This window comes from Neopsephotus bourkii, unplaced genomic scaffold (assembly GCF_033783945.1).
Source record: "Neopsephotus bourkii isolate Nb327-2 ecotype Australia unplaced genomic scaffold, CSIRO-AGI_Nbou_v1 NB_533, whole genome shotgun sequence".
Lineage (NCBI taxonomy): Eukaryota > Metazoa > Chordata > Aves > Psittaciformes > Psittacidae > Neopsephotus > Neopsephotus bourkii.
In genome coordinates this window covers 731782-755083 of record NW_026901034.1, presented here as the reverse complement: position 1 = coordinate 755083, position 23302 = coordinate 731782, and the positions used below count along the sequence as shown (strand labels likewise).

The 23302-nt window shown below is 43.4% G+C and overlaps 1 protein-coding gene across 2 annotated transcripts in view; it reads left to right on the top strand.

The window, feature by feature from the left end:
* CLUAP1 (clusterin associated protein 1) overlaps positions 1-22398 on the top strand; it is a 61529-nt gene extending 39131 nt beyond the window's left edge. Inside the window, exons 8-12 of one of the 2 annotated variants that reach the window (XM_061350652.1) lie at positions 1080-1152; positions 11747-11854; positions 20161-20216; positions 21550-21594; positions 22111-22398. In XM_061350652.1, the coding sequence (XP_061206636.1) occupies positions 1080-1152; positions 11747-11854; positions 20161-20216; positions 21550-21594; positions 22111-22257 (429 nt within the window). In that variant the 3' untranslated portion in view covers positions 22258-22398. The remainder of the gene's footprint in view (positions 1-1079; positions 1153-11746; positions 11855-20160; positions 20217-21549; positions 21595-22110) is intronic. The other variant, XM_061350653.1, reaches the window with a different exon arrangement.
* Positions 22399-23302: the final 904 nt, after the last annotated feature.

Here is a 23302-nt window from a genome sequence, read left to right as displayed (position 1 = left end):
TTGGTCTCTTGGTATCTTTGCTAGATTTTAGTCCTAACTGGATGGAGAACTTCAAGAGCTCAGTGAAACACCTCTTACAATTACTTTGTAGTGTTCAGCAACCACATAGCTTCTTTAGTCTACCTCGTCCATGATGAACTGCAAGTGCATGCATCCCAGAAGATTAAAATTAGTCTAATCAGTTACTGTCTACAGAGCCATCTTTGTTTTCCTACTAATCCATTATGCTCTAATGAGAATGTCTGTTGTAACTGCTGCTGCCCTCTGCCACCAGTTTGCTTCTTCCCTTCTGGGCTGCCGCGTGTCTTGTAAGTCCTTGTGGGCTTTTTTGTAATGTTCTTTTATCATCACTGGCCTTCATTTGAATGGGCTGAGACTTGTGAATTGCTCCTCTTCCTCAGCAAGGCAGCCACTGCTCTACCCACCTTTTCCACTTGCTCTGAACTGCACGTGATGTAACTTCATCACCCTGTCATTACAGTAGTGTTTCTCAGCATATTTTTATCTAACAATCTGCTATATTCACAACAGAAATTCAACAAGCCACCTTGTGCAGTCTTGCTGCCATGGTTCTCTTTTTGCAAATACGGTAGTATAGTATACAGCTCTAATTCTCCAGCTTATTGGTTGGGCTTTTGGCTCCTGTTTTGTTTGCATGCTTGGTTTAGTTTGTGTATTATGAAGCTGCAGCCATTTCAACCAATAGGTTGAAAATAACTACCAAGGCCTGCTTTCCAAAGAAAGACACTTCTGTTCCCTAAAGAGCCTTTATTTTCTGTGGAAGGAAGATAAATTCATTTTCAATGTGTTCAGTGAGGTTTCAGCTGGTGGGAATGTATGGCTGATTTTCAGTGTACTCTTTACCTGTACTCTTTATATTCTGACCCTTGTGGGCAAAGTAAGTAGGAGCTCCCATTTTTTCAATGAAGACCCTTTTTACCTAAAATATTTTTAATGCTGAAATGTTCTGTTCTCATCTTACCTCTGAGTACCCTGAACTATTGTTGTGTGACTCCAGTTAGCTACTTGACCGACCAACATGGCAGCTATTCTAATTCAGTTGGTTTTACCTTTTGCAGGAAGCAGCAAACATGCTCCGTCTTACGCAGAACAGGCTGAAGGAAGAGGAGCAACTCCTGCTTAAAGGTGCAAGTAAGTGGGATTTCTTTACCACTTGTATTAGCAGTTAAGTACTGGCTACTTCATGTGTAAGTACACTTACAAGCATGAAGTGGAGGTGACATGGGATAGATAACAGAGTCAAGAGGTTACATTAGGAAAAGTGGAATAACTTTAAAAGGACAACAGCGAGATAGAGAGCCTGACCTCTGTGAAACGCTTCTTCACCCTGTAAATTTTACCTGCAGTGCTGGGTGATGGAAACAGTCATCCACTAAACATACCCTTCAATTATAGCGAGCAGATTTTAGGCTTCATTTTACTACTACCAATGACTATATGGGCTCGCTGTGGACACAGCACTTGTCCCAGAATGATGGGATTCATAGAATCATAGGGTGGTTAGGGTTGGAAAGGACCTTAAGATTATCTAGTTCCGTCCCCCTGCCACTGGCAGGGACACCTTACATTACACCATGTTATCCAAGGTTCTGTCTAACCTGGCCTTGAACACTGCCAGAGATGGAGGATTTGACGCTCCTCTGCGCAACCTGTTCCAGTGCCTCACCACCCTCACAGTAAAGAACTTCTTCCTTATATCTAATCCAAACTTTCCCTGGTTAAGTTAAACCCATTACCTTTTGTCCTATCGCTACAATTCTGATGAAAAGTAGGTTTGTGATCACATTTGTTTAGATAATTCTACTCAGCAAAATGCTTGCATGTAGGTGAGTAGTGTCATTGATTTGTGGGACTGCTTGACTGCCCCGTGTTACACGTGTGGTGTGCTCTACTCACTGTGCTTCTGGGCAGCCTCGACCGACCGCTGGAGAGGTTCCATTCAAATGGACTTTTAGGTATGAAACCAAGGAGCGACAGCAATGATGGTGGCACCGTTGCAAAGCTGACTGTGTGCTGAACATTCCCAGCAGCGGGGTTAGGGTTATGGTTAGGGTTACGGTTTAGTGTTAGGGTTAGGGGTTAGGGTTAGTAAGTGTTAGGGTTAGGGTTAGGGTTAGGGGTTAATGTTAGGTGTTAAGGTTAGGGTTAGGGTTAGGGTTAAGGTTTAGGGTTACTGCTAAAGGTTAGGGTTAGGTTTAGGGGTTAGGGTTAGGTTTAGGTTTAGGGTTAGGGTTAGGGTTAGTGTTAGGGTTAAGGGTTAGGTTTAGGGTTAAGGGTTAGGGTTAGGTTTAGGTTTAGGGTTTAGGGTTAGTGTTAGGGTTAAGGGTTAGGGTTAGGGTTAAGGGTTAGGGTTAGGTTTAGGGTTAGGGTTTAGGGTTAGTGTTATTGTTAAGGGTTAGGATTAGGGTTAAGGTTTAGGGTTAGTGGTTAGGGTTATGGTTAGGTTTAGGGTTAGTAGGGTTAGGGTTAGGGTTAGGGGTTATGTGTTAGGGTTATGTTTAGGCTTAGGGTTAGGGTTATGGTTAGGGTTGGCAGGGTTAGGGGGTTGTTTTAGGGTTAGTAGTGTTAGGGGTTAGGGTTAGGCTTAGAGTTTGGGTTTAGGGGTTGGGTTAGGGTTAGGGGTTAGGGTTAGGGGGTTAGTTGGGTAAGGGTTATGGTGAGGTTTTGGGGCTGAATTGATTTAGGGTTAGGGTTAGGTTTTAGAGTTAGGTTTAGGGTTAGGGTAAGCGTTAGGTTTAGCGTTAGCTTAGGGTTAGTGTCATTGGTTAGGGTTAGGGTTAAAGTTAGGATTAGGGATACGGTTAGGATTATGTTTTAAGGATTAGGGTTATGGTTAGGGTTAAAGTTTAGGGTTAGAATTAGGGTTAGTGGTAGGGTTAGGGTTAGGGTTGCGTTAGGGTTATGGTTAGGGGTTAGGGCTAGGGTTAGGGGGTTAGGATTAGTGTTAGGGGGTTAGGCTTAGGGTTAAGTTTAGTAGGTTTAGGGTTAGGGTTATGGGGTTAGGGTTAGGGTTAGGTTTAGTAGGTTTAGGGTTAGTGTTAGTAGGGGTAGGATAGGGTTAGGGTTAGGGTTAGGGTTAGGGCTAGGGGTATGTTTAGGGTTAGGTTTAGGGTTAGTAGGGTTATGTTTAGGCGTAGGTTAGGGTTAGGTTAGAGTTAGGGTTAGTGTTTCTGTTAGGTTAGGGTTAGGTTTACGGTTTGGGTTAGGGTTAGGGGTTAGGGTTAGGTTGTTAGTTGGGTAAGTGTTACAGTGAGGTTTAGGGGCTGAATAGGTTTAGGGTTAGGGTTAGGTTTTAGAGTTAGGGTTAGGTTTAGGGGTTTGGGTTAGGTTTAGGTTTAGGGTTAGGTTTAGTGTTAGGGTTAAGGGTTATGGTTAGGGTTAAGGGTTAGGGTTAGGTTTAGGTTTAGGGTTTAGGGTTAGTGTTAGGGTTAAGGGTTAGGGTTAAGGGTTAGTGTTAGGGTTAGTGGTTAGGGTTATGGTTAGGTTTAGGGTTAGTAGGGTTAGGGTTAGTGTTAGGGGTTATGTGTTAGGGTTAGGTTTAGGCTTAGGGTTTAGTGTTAGGGTTAGGGTTATCAGGCTTAGGGGGTTGTGTTAGGGTTAGTAGGGTTATGGGTTAGGGTTAGGCTTAGAGTTTGGGTTTAGGGTTTGGGTTAGGGTTAGGGTTAGGGTTAGGGTTAGGGGTTATGTGTTAGGGTTAGGTTTAGGCTTAGGGTTTAGTGTTAGGGTTAGGGTTATGGCTTGGGGTGTGTTAGGGTTAGTAGGGTTATGGGTTAGGGTTAGGCTTAGAGTTTGGGTTTAGGGTTTGGGTTACGGTTATGGTTAGGGTTAGGGTTTAGAGTTAGGTTTAGGTTTAGGGTTAGTGTTAGTGTTAGGGTTATGGGTTAGGGTTAGGGTTAGGGTTAGGGTTAGGGTTAGGGTTAGGGTTAGTACAGCTTTAGGGTTAGCGTTAGGGTTAGGGCTAGTGTTAGGGGTTAGTACTGCTTTAGGGTTAGGTTTGGGGTTAGGGTTAGGGTTTAGGGTTAGGGTTAGGTTTAGTGTTAGGGGTTACGTTAGGGTTAGGGCTTGGGTGAGGTTTTTGGTTAGGGTGAGGTGTAGGGTTAGGATTAGGGGTTACGGTTAGGGTTAGGGTTAGGGTTTAGAGTTAGGTTTAGGTTTAGGGTTAGTGTTAGGGTTATGGGTTAGGGTTAGGGTTAGGGTTAGGGTTAGGGTTAGTACAGCTTTAGGGTTAGCGTTAGGGTTAGGCCTAGGGTTAGGGGTTAGTACTGCTTTAGGGTTAGGTTTGGGGTTAGGGTTAGGGTTTAGGGTTAGGGTTAGGTTTAGTGTTAGGGGTTACGTTAGGGTTAGGGCTTGGGTGAGGTTTTTGGTTAGGGTGAGGGTTAGGGTTAGGATTAGGGGTTACGGTTAGGGTTAGGGTTAGGGTTTAGAGTTAGGTTTAGGTTTAGGGTTAGTGTTAGTGTTAGGGTTATGAGTTAGGGTTAGAGTTAGTTTTAGGGTTAGTGTTCAGGGTTAGTTTTAGTGTTAGGGTTAGTGTTAGGGTTAGGGTTAGGGTTAGGGTTAGATTAGGGTTAGGTTAGGGTTAGTTAGGGTTAGGTTTTAGGGTTAGGGTTGTGTTTAGGGTTAAGTTTATGTTAGGGTTAGGGTTAGGATTGGCGTTTAGAGTTAGTGTTAGTGTTAGGGTTAGTGGGTTAGGGTTAGGGTTAGGGTTAGTGTTAGGGTTAGTGTTAGGGTTATGGGTTAGGGTTAGGGTTTGTGTTAGTGTTAGTAGGTGGGCAGGCTGGCCTGAGGTCTCATAGAATCCTAAGCCTCTCTGGCCCAATCTTGAAGGTCTAGGGTGTTGGAATGAGCTTCGTTTGAACAGTCATTGCTTTTTTTGTATGCAGAGGGGTAGCACAGGGCTAGTGTTTCTTCAAAGAAAAGAGATAGTTCTCTAACTCTCTTTACTCTTTGCCCCTGAGATCCGCATAGAAGTTAATGAGGCTTTTCTAACAGAATAGGCTCGAATCTGGTCATGATTTTGTTACCATTAACTGATACGAGTCAGCTTCTATTCTGCCGGTTCGTACTCTTACCTTTGGGTACCTTCATAATTGATGCAGTTGTCTTTTCTGCATCCTTTGACCTTATCTCCTGCTAATTTGGTAAGAAGGGCTACAAATTAACAGTTAATTTCTCTGCAACAGCAGTTGCAGGAATTCCGGACAGCTTGCAGTTGAATTTCAGGCTGAACATAAAGCCAGAGAAATCAAAATCATATTTCTTGTAAAGAAGAGCTGTGGCATGCAGGTTGAACTGTAATGTTCTGTGTTAAGAATATAGAAAGCCCATGGGTAGGTCATGATACTCGCATAAAATTTACAAGCATGTTTAGTGTAATTCAGAAACATCCAGGTTCCTTTTTTCTTTTGCTAGCATACACTGAAATCATCTTTTCAACAACAGAGCATCTCCAAACAACCACTGCACAATAAAAAAGAAAAGCTAACATTAAGTTATATGAAAAACTGTTCTTAAATTACCTATAAATGAACTCTAATACACATCAGGCTTTAAGTATTATTTGCAGGAAGAAAATATACACAATAAAGTATTTGCAGCAATTCAGAAATATCTTCTGTGGTGAGCAGTAAGTAAATTGCTTGTATTTTTATCTTTATTTCATATAAGATGCTCTTAGAGGAACCAGCACACAATGTGGTGTTTTTCATGCAGTGCTGCCCTTGTGCTGCATCCAAGGCTGGTATAAAACAAATGCCCACTGACTGAAGCTCAGGGCTTGGTTTTCTTGTGGTTAGTGTCACACAGACTCTTCAAACATTCTATCAGGTGCTGCTCAGATGAGCACTGTGGAGGCTGTTGACAGAACTATCAGGTGTAGATACGTGAGGAGGTGCTCTGGTTTGGTGTGAGAAGGGAGGGCTTTGAGGGTCACTGGTCACACCAGAAATTCAGACTGTTTTTTGGGTTCATCCAAGGTAGACAAGACCTGTTTGTGGAGCAAAAAAGTAACAGCTGTGTTTCTTGGCTGAAGTACATATTTTTCAGACTAATCAACTTGTTACATTTACTTTCATTCTCACCTGCTTACGCTATTTCATGTGCGTTTCCCCACGTGCTTTCTTCTGAAGGTTTGGTTTTGTCAGTTCAAAAGCAGACTATGTAAACTATAGCTTTTAATAAAAGTAAAATGTTTTTTGCTTCTAAAGTATAAAAATAAACCCCTTGAAATTTTAAAAAATATTTCCTGTGTTTCCTGTGGGCAATGCTATACCCAGGATTTAATTTCAGGTTGCAAAAGTATTTGCTGTAAAACTGCCTTTTTTTTTTTTTTTTATTGCCTGTGCCACTCCAGTCCCTCTGTGCTCTTGCTTGGTCTGTAGAATGAGTGGACATTTATGTAACACAGCATTTTGGAGTTTGCACTACTTCTATAGTAGTATTTGCACTGCTTCTATAGTGTTCAGCAACAGCAACAGGGTTAACTGATGCTCCTGGAGAGCTTCAGTTCTGCTCTGTACACAGCCAGAATGTTTCCTTGGCCAGCTCTACTTGCTGAGCCAACTCTTGCTTTTCTGATGGCCAAGCAAAAGGTGCATCGCCTTCCTCCATTAAACAGAGCAAATAGATGTTGTGCTTTGGATAACAAATTACATGAGTCTCTTGCAGTTTGGTGGTGCACTGAATCTGAGTCTATCCTTTCCACTACAGAACTGATGCTTTAAAATCTGACAACAGAGAAACAAAAAGCTCCATTGCAGCAACTGCAGCATTTGAAGTGTAACACTGAGTTGCTGGGTAATTCCCACAAAGGCCAGATGCCTGAATGATGCTCAGCACTGTCACCAGCAGGATGCTCAGACCATCTATCTTCTGTAACAGACACTTGGCACAGACCCTAATAGTCTTGCATTTTGCTTGTTAAATAATTACAAATTAATGTTCTAATTTAATAATACTTTGATGAATTCTTGGCTTTTAAGGTCATTAGAAATAGTTCTGGTCACTGAATATGACCTCTCTATAAAATGGTCTAAAAATTAATGTAGCTACTTACTCCTGTGCCAGGATTCCAAATCCCAGTTTAAATGGAGCTTGTCAGCCAGAGTTACTTTTAATTATTTCAAGTAACAGAGACCTATTTTTTCCTTGGGCAGCAGTTAATCGTCCTTACTGGATACTGTAGCAACAGACCCTTTTAAAATGACTAGGCAAGGTAAGACGGTGTGCTTGGACCTGGTGTTTGGGGGCTGTTGGTTTGTGAACCGACAACTGGTTTGTTTCCCAGTATACACAGGCAGGTCTGACTATCCAAGCTTTCAGCTGAAGTTAGAACTGCAAGTGTCTGGATCTTGGTTAGCAGCTCTCAGCACCAAGATGAATTTTTCTTAGAGGTTAGATGAAGGATCTCAGTTCTGTGCTAAGAACAAAGGACGTTCCCCACAGAATTTATGTATTGAAGTGTTTCTTTCTGTGCAAGTTGCAGAGCTGTGAATGCAGAAGTGTTCAGGCTGATACACAGCCTGATGCTCTTGTGTTTGGTGAGGCAAGAGTATGGATTTGGTTAGAACCAAGGCTTTAATGTGGGTGCTGAACTTCACTCTCCCTTCAGTCCCATTAAAATCTCAACCGATCCTTTTTTTTTCCCTGCTCTAAAATTTCATGCAAGTTATTACATGAGTTTTATCCTGGCTCAAGTGGCTGTCAGTTGCCCACTTGATTGTGTTTTCATGATGTTTTTTCACCAAAATCAACATCCTGCTGACTCCAGTAATTGCTGTGGAGCCAGTGCCTGTGTTTCAAAGCAGGGATTTCTATTAAGAAAGTGAACATGTTAAAGTATATCAATAAAGGATGTCCTTTGTGCTCATTATCTTCTCACAGTACCTTCCTATTTTACACTTGGATACATTCACTTGAATATTTATGCAAACTAACAAATCTGTAATGAAGTCACTGGTAACTTATTAAACAATGCAGGTTGTCCTTCAAGCATTGCAAATTACCCCAAATTAAATCATTTAGATACAATATTATCCGTCCAGGTATCAGCTCTGACTTTTTCTGGGAATAGTAGGTGTGCTTTGGAACAAAACACATCTTGAGAGCAGTGGTTTTCAGTTTTCAGCCACGAAAAGTACATTCTGGTTACGACTGGACTGCTTGAAATGAAGCCAATTCAGCTGACCAAAGTCCACCTTTAGGAAATGGCTATGTTGCAATGTAAGGCAAGCAGACTTTTGTATCTTGGTATGTTCTCTCTCAGGTAGTCTGATACTGTAGCTAATTCTCTGTGTGGTAAACCACAGTAGTGGGGAAGTGGGCCAAACACAGTTCGTAGAGTTGTTCTGTTGATGACCTTTTCATAATAAAAATACAAGAGCTTGTTAAAAGACCAACCTTAAGCTGCCAGTGCTGGCCTAAATTTGGGCACATGGACTGTGGAGTTTGTTGTGCAAAGTCAAATAATCTTCACATAAACCCATGCAAATCTCATAAGCCAGTTCTAGTAGAATGTGTTCTGTACTCCATGTACTAGGACATGGGAATCTGTAGTAGTACGCTTTATTATCTTAATTGCTTTATACGGATACTAAAAAATCAGCATTTTCTCCATAAAGAATGTTCCTTGTCTGCATGTAATTGTTGCATTAGAATTTCGATTAAACAGATGTGGCTATGACTTCTTCTAGCAAATAGTTTCTTTCTAGATGTTGTTTAGAGAAACTTTCTGAATTGTCACCTTTTTACGAATACCAAGAATATTTAGTTGCAAACTGAATGCAGTAGGCATTTACAATGAGGGGTTGTAGGATGGTGGAACCCTATAGTGCTCTAGCTAGGACAGGTTACACACAGCACTGGGCTAGTCTGCTGTTCAGTCCTGTTAAGAAACCTATACTCAGCTTGTCTTCATCTTGTGTATTTGAACCTGTTTTCAGCAATATGTTCTGCTGCTGTGTCATTGGGATTTTGGCTCATCATGATTCTGCTCAGCCAATAACTTGGATTGTAGATCAGACAGAGCTGGGCTTTGTGATAGCAGCCGTTGAGCTGGGGTAGAGCAATATATCTATTTCTTTGTAAGTGAAAAAGGTGGTCGGTGCCTTTCCAAGTGGTGGGCAGGAGCCTTGGAGACAGAAATTTTACAGTTGCTGAATTTGCATTTGCATTGTCACTTTTGGATCGTCCCATGTGTGTTCACTATAGTGATGCTTCATGCTGGGGTATGTGCCTCTGAATTCCAGCTAGACTATTCAAACAAAATCCAAACTCCCCCTATAGATCTGTAACAAGATCACGTCAGTAGAAAAAGTAACGTACCAGGTTTATATGTTGATAATTCATCTGATGAATCTTCTCTTCATTTTTATTGAAGGGTAATCCAGGCTTTATAAGGGGGGAATTGGAAGCTAGACATATCGTTACTACTGACTTGTCTTCTTGAGCATGCTTTGGGAGACAAAAAGTAGAGCAGGGCACAAAGCAAGCATGTTTCCCTGGGGCTTTGCCGGGGATGTTCTGTGGTATCCACACATGGGGTGAACAGCAGAAAATTACAGCTTCATCACTTACTTATGTGCAAGAGTTACAACATCTGAGCTAGTGGGGAAGAGGGGTAAAAGACAGTGTGAGAAAGGTGGGAATTGAGAATAGCAGAGAACCTGAGGCAAAAAAGAAAAGGCAAGGTGAGGGATTTAAAAAGCTGTGTTTAAATTAGTTCCTTTCATAGAGCAGCAGCTTGGTGCGCCCCAGCCACTGATTCTCTCTCTACAGTAGGTATCACTTCTATTGCAAGGCACTTACTCACTGTGGGATTTTCCTGCAAGACCCCCTTTCCAACAGAAAGATACTGTGGAGAATTATACAATGAAATGAGTTTCCTTTTGCAAGCTGAAATAGGTCAGAAGTGGCAGGAGTGCAGAGAGCTGGAAGGATTCACATGGTGCAGGAGAGCACTAAGCCACAGGTGTGGAGCACTAGAAGAATTAATTTCTATGTATTCTTGTTTTCTTACCACTGCTTTGTCCTAAGGGAATTGTATTCAAATGTTACAGCTGAGGGTCTGTTAACACAAAAGGTTAAAAAAAGGAAAAAGTGTTTCCAGAAACACGAAGTGGAAAATTGAAGCCCCATGTTTAAGTCATGTCCCCAGCCAGAGCAGAACTGCCTCCCTGCTCTAAGCTGTGTCCCCAAAGTGGTGGTAGCTGCGTTGACCTCTTTGGGTTGTCAGAGCAGAGCACTGGCTCCATTAGTCCCATATCATCTGGCAACTCATGCTCTGGGGAGATCCCAGCGAGAAGCAGACAGTGCTAATGGGGATGAAATGGAAATGGTTTAGCAAAGTGGTCATAAGGGCTCTCTGCAGCATCCTTGGCTCTGGCCCCTTTTGCTGCATGACGGATGACAGCCTGAAAGGGAGGAAAAAGGAAGAAAAAAATAAAAGCCACAAAACAAGAACGAGGATGTAATAGCAGTGAGAGCTGTAGCAGATGAGATAGTCTGGTTCTTTAACATACAGAGCACAAATCTGAATCCTTTATCTGAGCCCCACATCGCTCTTCCCAAGGAGTTTGTGTGGACAAGGGCTGAACGAAACCTCGCTTTCCTGAACACCAGGTAAGCAGAAACAGTATTGAGATCACAGGGCAGAGGGTGATTCCTTCACTTGCCAAAGAAGAAGGTGCACACAAATAGAAATTGCAGCTAATTCCCTGTCCATGGCAGGGGGTTGGAACTGGGTGAGCTTTAAGGTCCCTTACAACCCAAACCAGTCTGGGATTCTATGATTCTAACAGTGCTGCAGGCTTGTAATCTTACCAGGTATGAAATATATCCCTTGCTGTTATATTTTGTCATTAACTTAGTATTGCAATGAAAATCGTGATGGAAAAATGCCTAATATTTGTATATTGTCTGATAATTAAATAGTGGAAAGATGTGTCAGCTCATTACTAATCATAATTAAAGCGGTTATTTCCATTCTCAGCTTAGATGTGTTTAATTCAATGTACTTGGCAAAGAATTGCCTCTTTTCTCTAAATAATTAGCAGCTATTGTTGCTGTGTTGGGGGCTGACCTCACATGGGATGCTGGTGGGTTTGCCATAGCACTAGTTCCACAAGCACCACACAGCATCAGCTCTGTTCAGCTGGAGGGCTTTAGTTTGGATAGGAAGAAGAAAACAAAGGCAGATTGTGGAAACAGCTGAAGAAGTTCATACATCTTGTGAAGCTTTCCTGTCTCTCTTGGGTTTGGCTGTAACTACTTTTGTTTATCTGGGGATGTCTTACTGTGCTTTTCTAAACTATGGTTAAATGGGAGGTGAAGGGTCTAAGAGGTTTTGATATGGCCTATGCCAGGGTAAAAGACTAGGAGATGTATTAATAAACCCACACTTTCCAAACACTTTTAAAAGGTTTTTATCTTTAAATCAGTTGCTGAAATAGCACCTCCTGACTGTACGTACACTTCGTACCCAGAGAGTGTATTTAGGACAGTGTAATGGTACAATCCAGAGGTTGTCCCAAGACAACGTTTATACCTGTGCTTCTTTGGCACTTCTGTGAAGAAGGAAGCCGCCCTCAGGATGTGGGCGTTGGCTGTTTACCTGTCCTCATCAGTAGTACCAGTGGCTGCCTAAGACTGCATTTTTCATTCATCTTGGAACAGAGTGGAGACTGTTTTGCTGGTTTGAGTGATACTTATCAATTGTTTTTGTTTTAACCAGCTAACGACGATTCTGATGTAGAGATTACAGATGATGATGGATCCGACAGTGAAATGCAAGACAGGCAGACCAGAAAGCAGCACACTTCCGTGGGAACACTGCTACAAGGTATCTGAACCTTCCCTGAGTTGCCTTTATTCAGAATGGTACACTGCGATTATGTGAGTAACCTACATTGAAAGAAGGCCCTGTGCCATTGAAGGGTTTTGGCACTGCTCAGTTCTCATGAGTTATAAGAGGACAATGTCTTGTGGAGAAAACAGTGCTTTCAGGGGAGCAAATTAAGGGTTATTTACTGAAAAAAGTACCACATGAGGAAAATCCTTCTTTGATATTGCCTTAGAGATTCCTGAAGTAGCTTTATACAAAGACTTAGAAAAGTAATACCATTTCTTATTGCAAGCACTTATTTCCCTTTAGCTGTTGACACTCATTCTAGTAGTCTTCTTCAAAAGGAGACCTTTAGTAAGTCCATAAAGCTACCTGCACTGACACAGTCATGGGTCATATAGGAATAACCTGAGTTATTCCTATATAACCCATGGGTCAAACTAATAACCTGAGTTATTCCTTTCAGGGAAGGACATCTGTTCATGTGGAGTGGAACTGCCACTTCTGGCTGCTGATTGCACTAGAGTCCTGGTCAGAAGCAGCTCAGATAAATGACCCACTAAGGGTCTGTGTTTCACTTAGTGGAGAAATAAATGCTGTGCTCAGTCTATAATCAAGCAAAATGAACCCAGGAAATCAGGTTAGTTGCTCTGGGTGATCTTGTTAGTGGTGAGTGATTCTGGCCGCCAGCAGAAGTCTTTCTGGGGTCTGGGTGGAATGCCTGGGTGTGTAGTTTCATGTGCCACTTCTTCTGCTGGGACCTGTTAGTTGGATATGGAACAATACTGCCAATATGTGTGGTTTTCTGAGCTGAATTCTGCTCTCCTCTCTCTGAGTGAGACCAGGGCAAGAAGCCAGAATTCTCATGTTAATATAATTCAAGCATTTTTTTATCCTCATCTTGAGAAGTGCTAGAAACACTACTATTCACTAAGGATTTTTACATTGCCATTTCTCAGGGAAAGGTTTGTACACATTTTCAGAGTTTTGGAAGTGACTGGGTAACTGTGTGATGCTTTATCTCAAAAGGCATCATGATCTCGTGATGTGGGTTCTGGCTGCAGTCAGCTCTTAATACCACTTTTAGGAGTGAAAAATTTTGTAATAAAGTTATATATTTTGTTGCTAGGATATTTGTTTCTAGGAATAATTTTGTTACCATTAATTACGCTTAGTGGAGATTCAGCATTAGCTTGTCAGACTTAAAGCGAGTGGTTCAAATCCCTGAGATGTTTCCTTTGCTGCGGTGTTTAGATTGCTTTCTATGCTTTTGTTAGGTCTCTTTCTAGTGTTTGGTAAACTACTTCGGGCAGATAATTATCTCCTGACTTTTGCATACCCTGAGCATGCTGTTTGCTACTACACAGTCACCATCTCAATCTTTACTCCCCTTATCTCTGTGTCAGTTGAAAGCCTCCCATAGCTCTCTGTCCTCTTTCTGTCTCTAACCTATGATGAGCTACTGAAGCAGCTCCAGGAGTGTTAACTGGCTCCTAGGATGCCTTTCTGACAGGTCCTGTGGAAGGAGTAAGGTTTTATTCCCCCATTCTAACTCAAAATACTGCAGTCTGACAGTGCTGTAATGCAATCTCTGCTGGCAGAGATGGATACAAACATCATTGGACTCTTAAGAAAAGGATTGTTGGCTCACTTTTCTGCTCTGCTGAGGTTACTCATCATCACCTTGGGCATCTACCCAGTAGCTCTAGCTGTAGCTACACTGTGAGGTTAACAGTGGGCTCTGTCTGTACCACTGGCTTTGATTCAAAATGTCAGCACTTATTGTTTAGGAAAACTCAACTTAGGGATATCTCTGCTGCTGGTGTTAGAGTGAGCTTGCTCAGTCCTGCCCATTCTTCTCTGTCCAGAACATAGGAACAACAGTTTGGACTGTGTCAAGACACGAGTCAGGCCAAAGCTCTCCTTGAGGAGCTCCAGCCTGATGCAGAGTGCACGCTACGTGACAAGCAGTTCTAGGCTGGAGAATAGGCTCAAATCTGCTCATCTCCACCTCTGTAAATGGGCTTTTCTGGTCCAGGTCTGTCATTTATGGTGAGGTTACGTGTTTGACTTCATGACCCTCACCAAATGAAGTGTTGGAGACCTGTCAAGACCCAAGATTCATGTTAGGTGTGTTAGATTCTTCAGAAAATCAGGCCTGTGCATTTGCTGCCTATTTATCTTTGAACACACCAAGAACTGGTGCATGTTCTTCAGCACAGGTAGCTTGCATTTAGAATATACTCAATTATTAAGGCAGCACAACAAGAACATTATTTGTATTATTTGATTTTTTTTTCCTTGACTTTATTCACAATATTTCAATCGCTTTTTTTTGAAGCTTTGTGTGTTCTTGCATGGTGGTGTGCTTGTGAGCCCTCTTTGCTCTCAGTCTGAGGAGAAATGTCCACTGTGGTCCGTTCCTGCTGTGCTTTAGTTTTACATTTCTAATTTCCAGGTTATTAATATTGTAAGATAAGTCTCTGTCCCCCTGTCTGTAATAGGTGAGCAGTGTGTTTTGCCATTATAGAGGCAAGATTCAAGGGGAGAGATAATCTCTTTTATTAGACCACATGGTATAATTGAGAAAAAATCAACACACTTTCACCCTCAAGAGTCCTTTCACTAGGTTTGTCTGGATGCAGTAAAATTTGAAGTAAATGCAGCTTTGACTATTGCTTCTGGTTTTATTCTTTTAGCCAGTTAGAAGACCTGAAAGTATAGGATTTATTCTCCCATGGAGCAGAAAATAGTGGTAACTGGGAGACACACAACAGGCTGCCAGTTCCTGTGGTACAGAAAGAAAATCGAACCCTTATTCTCTGTGTACAAAGAGAAGTAGGCAGTAGCAGGTTAAGGAGGAAGCATGTAAGGTGCTGTGGAGATAGTATTTTCATTGAGTTCAATGCTTCTGGTTCAACAGTACATCAGACCCAGGTTTAGGAAGCCAGGAAGGTTTCTGTGCGTGGAGGGAGCAGGCATGGGGGTGAGAATAAATGCCTGGGAGGACAGTCACCAAACTGAGAAATGCTGGCTTTCTGGGTTTGTGAAACCACAACCTGCTTTGTTATCACAACACCACAATTACAGGCAAGTCTCCACCTTGATGGGGCTTATTATAATCAATTCTTATGTCACTAATCATTCGCTTTTGTAACTTAGAGAATGCATTAATTTATCATCCATAACTACTAGTTTGAACATTGTCAATGTCAATAAAAATTCACATCCACTTTTACTCTGGCAATAAATTAGTGAGGCTGCTACACAAATAAAATAGATGCATGGACTTCCCTGAGGCCAAACCATGAGTTAGTGATGGTGTTTGGAATAAGACTTTCGTTTTGTCAGAGAGCCAAAGAAAAAGAAATTCTGGCAATGTTGAAGGTCTTAAGTATCTTCAGTGTAGAGAAACCTTTTGCCTGAAACAGGCCATAAACCAGTAATTTGCAGCAGGGTGGTTGTTCACATGCAGATGGGGTACACATCAGGGTAAAGAAAGCAAAGCCTTGTCCGAAGAATGGAGAAGCTGCCATGCTGGATCAGGTATAATGTCTGTCCAGCCTGGTCTCCTGTCTCCAGCACTGGCTGAAAGTAGATGCCTGGGGAAGAATGCAGGAACTTCCCTCAGGTTCTCTCCTGCTCTCAAGCTTTTTCAACCTCCATCAGGACTTCCTGAGCCAGATGTGGTTTCCAGGAATTTATTCCACCCTCAGTAGATTGTTTGGTTTTAATTATTTTTTTCCCTAAGAACCTGTCTGGTCTCCCCTTGAACTAAAGTGGATTTGTTTCATCCTTGCTGTCAAAACCAACAGATTTTGAAGTAATGTTGTGATGACATGTGCAGATCCATCTTCCCAGTCTCATTTGGACCAGAGTTCTGAATAGCATTTTGGCACCATGAGGGTCCCTCCTCTTCTGTGTGGCAGCACTGACAGATTGGGTTGCACCATGGCACTGGCACACACTGTGCTTTCAACAAGGTAGGCAGTGGAAATGCTACTGAATGAAGGAGAAATGATTCATGCTTGAAAAAACATGGAACTGTGTCTGTCTATAGTAAATTAGCATAGTGTGGAGCAGAGATTCCGCACTGCCAGGATCTGTTAGCTCCTGTAAACCAGTTATCCAAATGCTTTAGCTTACGTTTTCTCATGTTGGTGTTAAGGAGCGGTTTTGCCCTGTTAGGACCAGAAACCATTCCACAACTGCGACAGTAACAGCTTCAGTCCCATTTAGTCATTACTGTAAGAAGACAGCTTTATAAAACTCTGAATGTTTCTCAGCAAACAACCTGTCCAAAGTCAAACAGTGAGGGAGCAGCTGTCTTACCTTCTCAGAGGTGACCCAGAGGATCCATGTGGTAATGATGTGCTGGCAGCCAGGTAGTGAGTGTATTTGCTGCTGGATGATAAAATCTGTGCTTGTGAAAACCTGCACTGTTTAACACAGCAAGAACAAATCTGTATCTGGATGCAGCAGGTGAGAATAAAAGACAACGCAAAGTGTGTACGTTGGAGGAAGAGGAACCCAGTATGTGCTGCTGGACAGTACTACCAGGCTTATGTAGCTGGGGAATGGGGGACAATCAGGTATGTTTGGAAACACTGAAAAAGCGCTGTGAATGGAATTCACAGAAATCAATTTGTCTTAACTTGAAGTAGAGCTTCCTCCCACCATTTCAGCGTCTGCTCCCAACGGATCTGCCTTTGGCTGTATGTTTGGAGATCAAGTCTGATGAGGAATGGCTGAGGAACTGGGGTTTAGTCTGGGAAAGAGAAGGCTCAGGGGGGACTTTATCAATCTCTACAACCACCTGAAAGGAGGATGGAGCCAGGAGGTGGCTGGTCTCTGCTCCCAAGGGGCAAGGGGTAGGACAAGGGAAAACATCCTCAGGCTGCACCAGGGGAGGTTTAGACTGGATATTAGGAACAATTTCTTCCCCAAAGGGTGCTCAGGCATTGGAACAGGCTGCCCAGGGCAGTGGTAGAGTCACCATCCCTGGAAGTGTTCACAAACCATGTAGATGAGGCCCTCAGTGACATGGTTTGGTGGTGGCCTTGGCAGTGCTGGGAAACAGTTGGACTTGGTGATCTTAAAGGTCATTTCCAACCTGGTTGATCCTATGATTCGCTGTTTTGTGTCAGCAAAGTTAAGTGCTCCCTGGGAGGGAGGAGGTATTTCTGTGCACTTTCAGCTTGTGTGGTGGCCATTGCAACGCTGGACGTGATCAAGAAGGAGGAGAGCTTGTAGGTCTGTAATGATGGGAGACAGGTCACTCATTTCCAAGCAAATTTCCTTTTTGTGGAGAAATAATGAGAGCATCCTCAGCCTGGGCAGCAGCTGAAGTGTGCTTAATTAATCATAGTACTTTGGCAATGCCTAGAGAATGCTACTGAGATCAGGGCCTGGCACTAGGGGCTACATTTATAACTAACACAGTGCCCAAAGGGCACATAGATCAGAACCATTCTGATGAAAAGATTTATCTCAGTTTTCTGTGTGTGGAGGTGGTGCAGAGGGGAGGTGTCTTATTTGAGCTCATGTTCTGAGTTTGCAGTCAGAGCTGGAAACTAAAGGCACATCTCTGAAATGGGAGCAAAATGTTTCAGCTGCAAATCTACCTTAGTTGTCCTAACCTCCCAGATTGTGTTGCTTCTTGCTGTCAGACACAGGGTTAGCATACACCCACTGCTGATAGACAATGTAAATCATTCCAGTCCTGTGGATCCATTGTAGGCAGCTGCTTGGGTTAACACAGTGGCAAGCATCACATGCAGAGGGAAAATGGCAAATGCTCACAGGCTTCAAATCATGGCTGCTTGTCCACTTCTGCTTTTTGATGGCTCAGTGGCCATAAACCACGGCAGTGCCCAGAGATGAGATTTGAATCCAAAGGTGCAGTGAATTACAGTCTGTTCATTACTAGCATTTTGCCCAATAATCACTTTGTACAGCCTGTCCTGGCTGAGTTCACATTATTTGTAAGAAAACACAACAGGCTGTCAAGCACCTGCAAGCTGCCGGAGCCTCTGTGGCCAGAGCAGTGCAGCACTAATGCTGCAGCAAGCTGAGCCCAGCTGAATTGAGCCCAGGAAATGTAAAGCCATAAACACCTCAGTACCTGCCAGCTCTCCCATCCCTGCAGCTAACTCCTCTGCTTCCTGCCCCCCAGTACATACGGAAATGCTCTGCAGCAATCTGCCACAACCTGCTCCCACACACAGAAACCTGGGGGTTTATAATCTGAAAGTTAAAATAATGCTCCTGCCTTTGGTGCAGAAGCTCTGCTACCAGTGTGGAAACAGCTTTCTCTCCTGTTTAGTCTACAGCACAGTCCACAGCCTGAAGCTCCAGCCCTTCTGCATCCCAGGCTGGTGAGTGTCCCAGGGTTGTGCTACAGGACCTAATCCTGCTGATCCCATAGTCACTAGCTCAAAGAGGTGTGCCTGTCTTAAGTGATGGAGGGATCAAAGTCTGGGCAGTAGCTGTTCCTCCTCTTCCTCCAAATATAAGCAGATAGATGTCCGTAAAATGTCTTTAATGTTGCCACTGGTGGAAGAGCAGCATCCAGCATCTGCAGACTTTCTGTTAGATTCTCTAAGCTCTTCCCCTGCCATTTTTGAGCTCTCCTGTTTCATCATCTCTCCTTATGTGGTATCTTGATTCTCTTTTATATTCAGGATCTCTCTCAGCTTTGTCTTACCAGTAAATTTTAGGAGCACTCTGCTGCATTCTCCTTTTGAGGTAATAATTCCCTATCTAACACTTTATGCTGAGCCTTCTCCTTAGCAAAATCAGTTAAACTCTTGGAGCCATCTTGTAGGCGGGGCAAAAATGTGGTTCCATTGTCATCTAATAATGTGACTTGCAATCATCTCCAAATTTACAGGTTAATGTACTGTAAATTAGAGCAAAAGTCTCTAAAGCTTGATGAGAGATCATCTGTCCAGGGATGATCTTCTAATTTCATCTCCACTGCTGGTGTTATTAGCAACCTGATGGACAGGGGACACTTCTAATTGAAAGACATAAGATCCTTTAAATTGTCTGCCTTGACACAACAGGTGTTTTTTTGGTGACTTCTGGATGGGCTAGCTTTTAGCTACAGCTAACCCAAATCAGTCTGCAAAGGAGATGAAAGGGACCTGTCTTCTATACTTTGGGAGGTGCAAAAGAGGTTTGGCAAGATAAAAGTTGCTTTGTTTTCATGGTAAAAAAAAAAAATAATTATTTAGGTTAGAGAAGTCTGTATTTGGCATTGAGAAAACTAGTGATGAGATAAACAGATGTTGACATCCAATGGTTGCATCTGCTGGGTGCTGAGTGACTGCTGGTGGCTGCAGGAAGCATGGCTGTCACCCCAGCACCCCACATGCAGGATTTCCCCAGTTACATCTCTGCTATACCCATTCCCAATGCCTTCCAGGCTCCTTTCCTAGCACAGGAGACCATGCCAGCACCTTCCCTGTTTCACATAGACTCTACATAGCCAAAAGGAATGAAGCAAGGTGCTCTCTCTTTACAGTGAACTACAACCCTGAGGTCTCCACCTCCCTCTTCAGACCTACGCATCCAGCTGTCAACAAGAAGTTCTCACGGTTTGCTTTGGCTCTGTGTAGGTTTCCTATGAGATGCTGGTTGCTGCTGGAGTATCAGAAAGGATCTGAGCACAGAGGCTTACCACATGGAAAAGATGGGCTTCTGTTCTCTGTATACCAAATCAGAGGAAGGAATATGCCATGCCACAGAATTAATTGGGTTGGAAGGGACCTCTCGAGATCATCTAGTCTGACCCCTGTGCTCAAACAGGAGGTTTGATGTCCGTATCCAGTTGGGTTTTGAATATCTCCATGGATAGAGACTCTACGACATCTCTTGGCAGCCTTCTTCCAGTGTTTAGCCACCCTCACAGTGAAAAAAAAAAGTGGTTTCTTGTATTCAGATAGAATTTTCTGTTTTGTAATGTGTCCCTGCCCATGGCAGGGTGTGGAACTAGATGATCCTAAGGTCATTTTCAACCCAAACCATTCTATGATTCTATTGCCCCTTGTTCTATCAAAACTGTTGTACTAGCATAAGGTAGCTCTGGAAATATCAACCTGACTGGAATTACTGCTAGCATTACCCTCTTCTCCCTTCTCCTGAGCTTTGAGGCTTAGCAAGGGGGGTGACCTTACCTGCATTGCGATCTCATCCTTTCACTGGACCAGTCCTCTAAAATATAAACAGAACTATGCCTTCATTGTCCCTCAGTGTTAACCCTGAACCAGGCTTTATGGTGATTCTCTTTGCTCTTGCAGGAAGAGCTGGTGTACGGATTGTGGGAACAATGCAAGGTGGAGGTACAGAGGAAGATGTAAGTAACCATCCCATGTGCCTGTAGAGCTTTTCTGAGTGCTTTAGAATGAAATCCCTCTCCTCAGCTAGAGAAACATCTTTTTACCTGCTGAATCTCCATCCCCCAGGCCTGCTTTTCCCTCCTTTCCTCTAGCTGACAGCTTGCTCATCTGCATAATAGCACATTTTTCTGTTTTGTTTGCTCTTGCAATCCCTGCCCTGTGCTTTACCCTCAGCTTGCAGTGCATAACTAACAGCTCATGGCCTGCAGGAATGCCATGGATCAGGAAGCGGGGGTTAGTGGGCAGGTTGTGAGCTAGCACAATTCCAGAGTCCCAAGGAGAAGGTTAAAAATGAGAAGGAAGTGGATGAGGGAATGCACTTGTATAGGACATAAAAACAGTAGGAAACTCCCACTGTTTGCCACAGCCGTCTGGCAGTGTTGAGTTAGCCCTGCAAAGCTCTGCACTGACTATTTCTCCTTCAGGCAGGGCCAGAACAGAGAAAAAAACAATGCCACCGAGCGTTCATTGCAGAGACCTGGAGGCACTAGAGCAATAAGGCAGCTAATTCTCCTACTAGAGAGGGATGAGCTGCCCTTTCTGCCTGCCACCTTTGCTCTGGAAGGGAACGTGCAAATCATGCTCTGCTGTTCGCTTGGGCCACATGGATGTTGTTAAGGCTGTTTGATGCCTTCTGGGGAATGATTTATGCCCTTGGAATTCAGACCCAGTTCTGGGTAGGGTCAAGAGTGACAGTGCTGTTGGCAAAGATGTTGTGACCTCTGTCACAGTGCTGCCCAATGGTCCTTGACCATGTTCTTGCCAGATTTGGGTAGTCATCCTCTGCAGTTTCTCTTCCCTTTGGACTTTCCTGTTCGCAACTTTTGCACATATCTCTCTGACACAGCCCTGGCATATCCAGGTGTGGAAAGCCAAGGCCTTCAGACTCTTCTTGCCCTCAGCTGCAGCCACTTCAGTTGTCTCATGGCTCTGACCTCTTAATACAGCACCTCAGCAGGCCCTGATGTTGAGAGGCTTTGCTTAGGGACCCTTGCAGGCATCCACGTGTCTGAGATCAGGGAAGGAACCTAGGGAGGCTGGTTTGAACCCCTCCAGGAGTTAACTGGGTTGTGGAATTGAGAAGAGAGGAGGCTTCAGCCTATCTAAGAGCCAGCAGCCATATGCCCAGCCTCTGCCACTTGTTGGTGTGGGATATGATGCCTGAGTTGTGCCTGGCTTTGCTGCCCTCTCCCCTGCTCCCATGCTGGTTTCTTTCTGTTTTCTTTCATGTTTTTGTACTTTCCACCCCCTACTCTGCCTCCCCTGGTTTTTGCACTCTGGTTCTCCAAGGGGAGATCTGCCTCAGGCACACCCAAGATCATCGCCAAGGCACAGGTGGGTTTCTCTCTTGTAGTTCATTTTCATTCACTGCACCTTGACTTTTCAGTCTCTCAATAAGTATTACTTTAAGCACTTTGCAAAGTTTTTAATACCAGATTCAGCAGAAGTCAGGGAGTTCATTTTTGTTAGCCCTGTGAGGTGGGGAAGGAGGTTGGCAATCGATGAAGTGAAGCAGCCACTGTCTAGCAAAATGGGGAGCTGCTGGTGAAAACCCTGTGGGCCATTAGCTGAGCTCTGGCTCCTCATTGTTTTGGAAGGCCAGCAGCACACAGCAGCCTGAGCTGGAACAAAAACTCTTGCAGAATCTGCTGCTGTTCCCTGAAGTAAGTCTAAATCTGGATTCACACAAGTCCAGACAAGCAGCCTTCCCATAGTCTGTGGGTATGTGATAAGAGTGCAGGGGAGGAAGCAACTCAGCATCAACTAGCAGTGCCATCCTTTACTTCTGAGATGGCAAAGACACCTTGCCATCTGAGATCTGAACTGGGTTTGAACTCTGCTTTCCTACAGGAGGACTCGGGGGATAGCGAGATTGACCTGGATGAAGATGAGGAAGACGATGATATGGAAGACAAAAGCATAGAACTCTCACCAAGAAAATTTGTTCTCCAAGCAAGGAAGCCAGAGCCACTGGAGGAAAGTGATAATGACTTCTGAACCTGTAGTAGTAGGACCAGGAGACATCTTGAAATACAGACTTTGGAGAGCATGCAAGCCAGGAGCTAATATCCCACCATATTTTCAGCATGAATTCAGGAGTCTTTAAATAGTGTTCATTAAACTTGAAAATGAAACTTGGATTGCCAGTCCTGGGACTCTCAAATCATGAGCAACTTATCTGTAATGAGAATCACAGTAATGTGGAGTGCAGTTATATCCGTAATTGCAGTAGAACTGGTCCTCATGCATTGCAGTGCCAAAACTCACTCTCCAGAGAGCATCATGTGCTCAATTTCCGTGCCTTTTATTATGTCCAAACAGATTTTTTTTTGGCTTAATAGAACTGGATGAAAAGCTGCTCTGGGAATACATTTAAATTGTTTTAAAATTTGGCTTAAATCTATTTATCCTAAACGTATCTTTTACTTAATTGAGAGCTTTGTCTCCACATAGAGCAGCACCAGTTAGGCTGAAGGAGTGAAATTAAAACCGGAAAGGTAGTGAAGAGTTCCTCAAATACCACCCTCAGTGCAGCATCATTCTGTATTTCAGCTGTGTTGGTGGGAATTGTTCTCAAACTTCAGTCCCTGTGTGCTCTGAGAGACTGTGCTGTAACTTAATCTGTATTGAATTATCCCCTTAATTATTCTGGTACTTCTGGGGTGGACTCAGATTTCGGCACTCAAATGGGCCAAAACTTGGGCTTTTGTTCAGTAAGTCGTAGTGATGCTATCAGTGAAGATCCATTCAGTTGAACACAAGGGCTGGAGTTCATCTAGTGTGTTTTCTCTGCTTTAGCATCACATTTTGTCTTCACAGGAGCAGAAATCAGGGCTTGATTAGAAGAGTTCTCTTTGGTGTATATTCAAGAGGGTAGATGAGAGTGTTCTGGCTGTCGTCTGCTCTTCCCTTTTCTTGCATCAGCAAAGTACTTTGCTGTCCCCTCCATCTGAAGCCTAGAGGCAGGTCCACCCCCTCCATTACCACGCCGAAGGAAAGAATACACGTGAGTTACTTGAAAACCCAAGAGCTTTTTCATCTC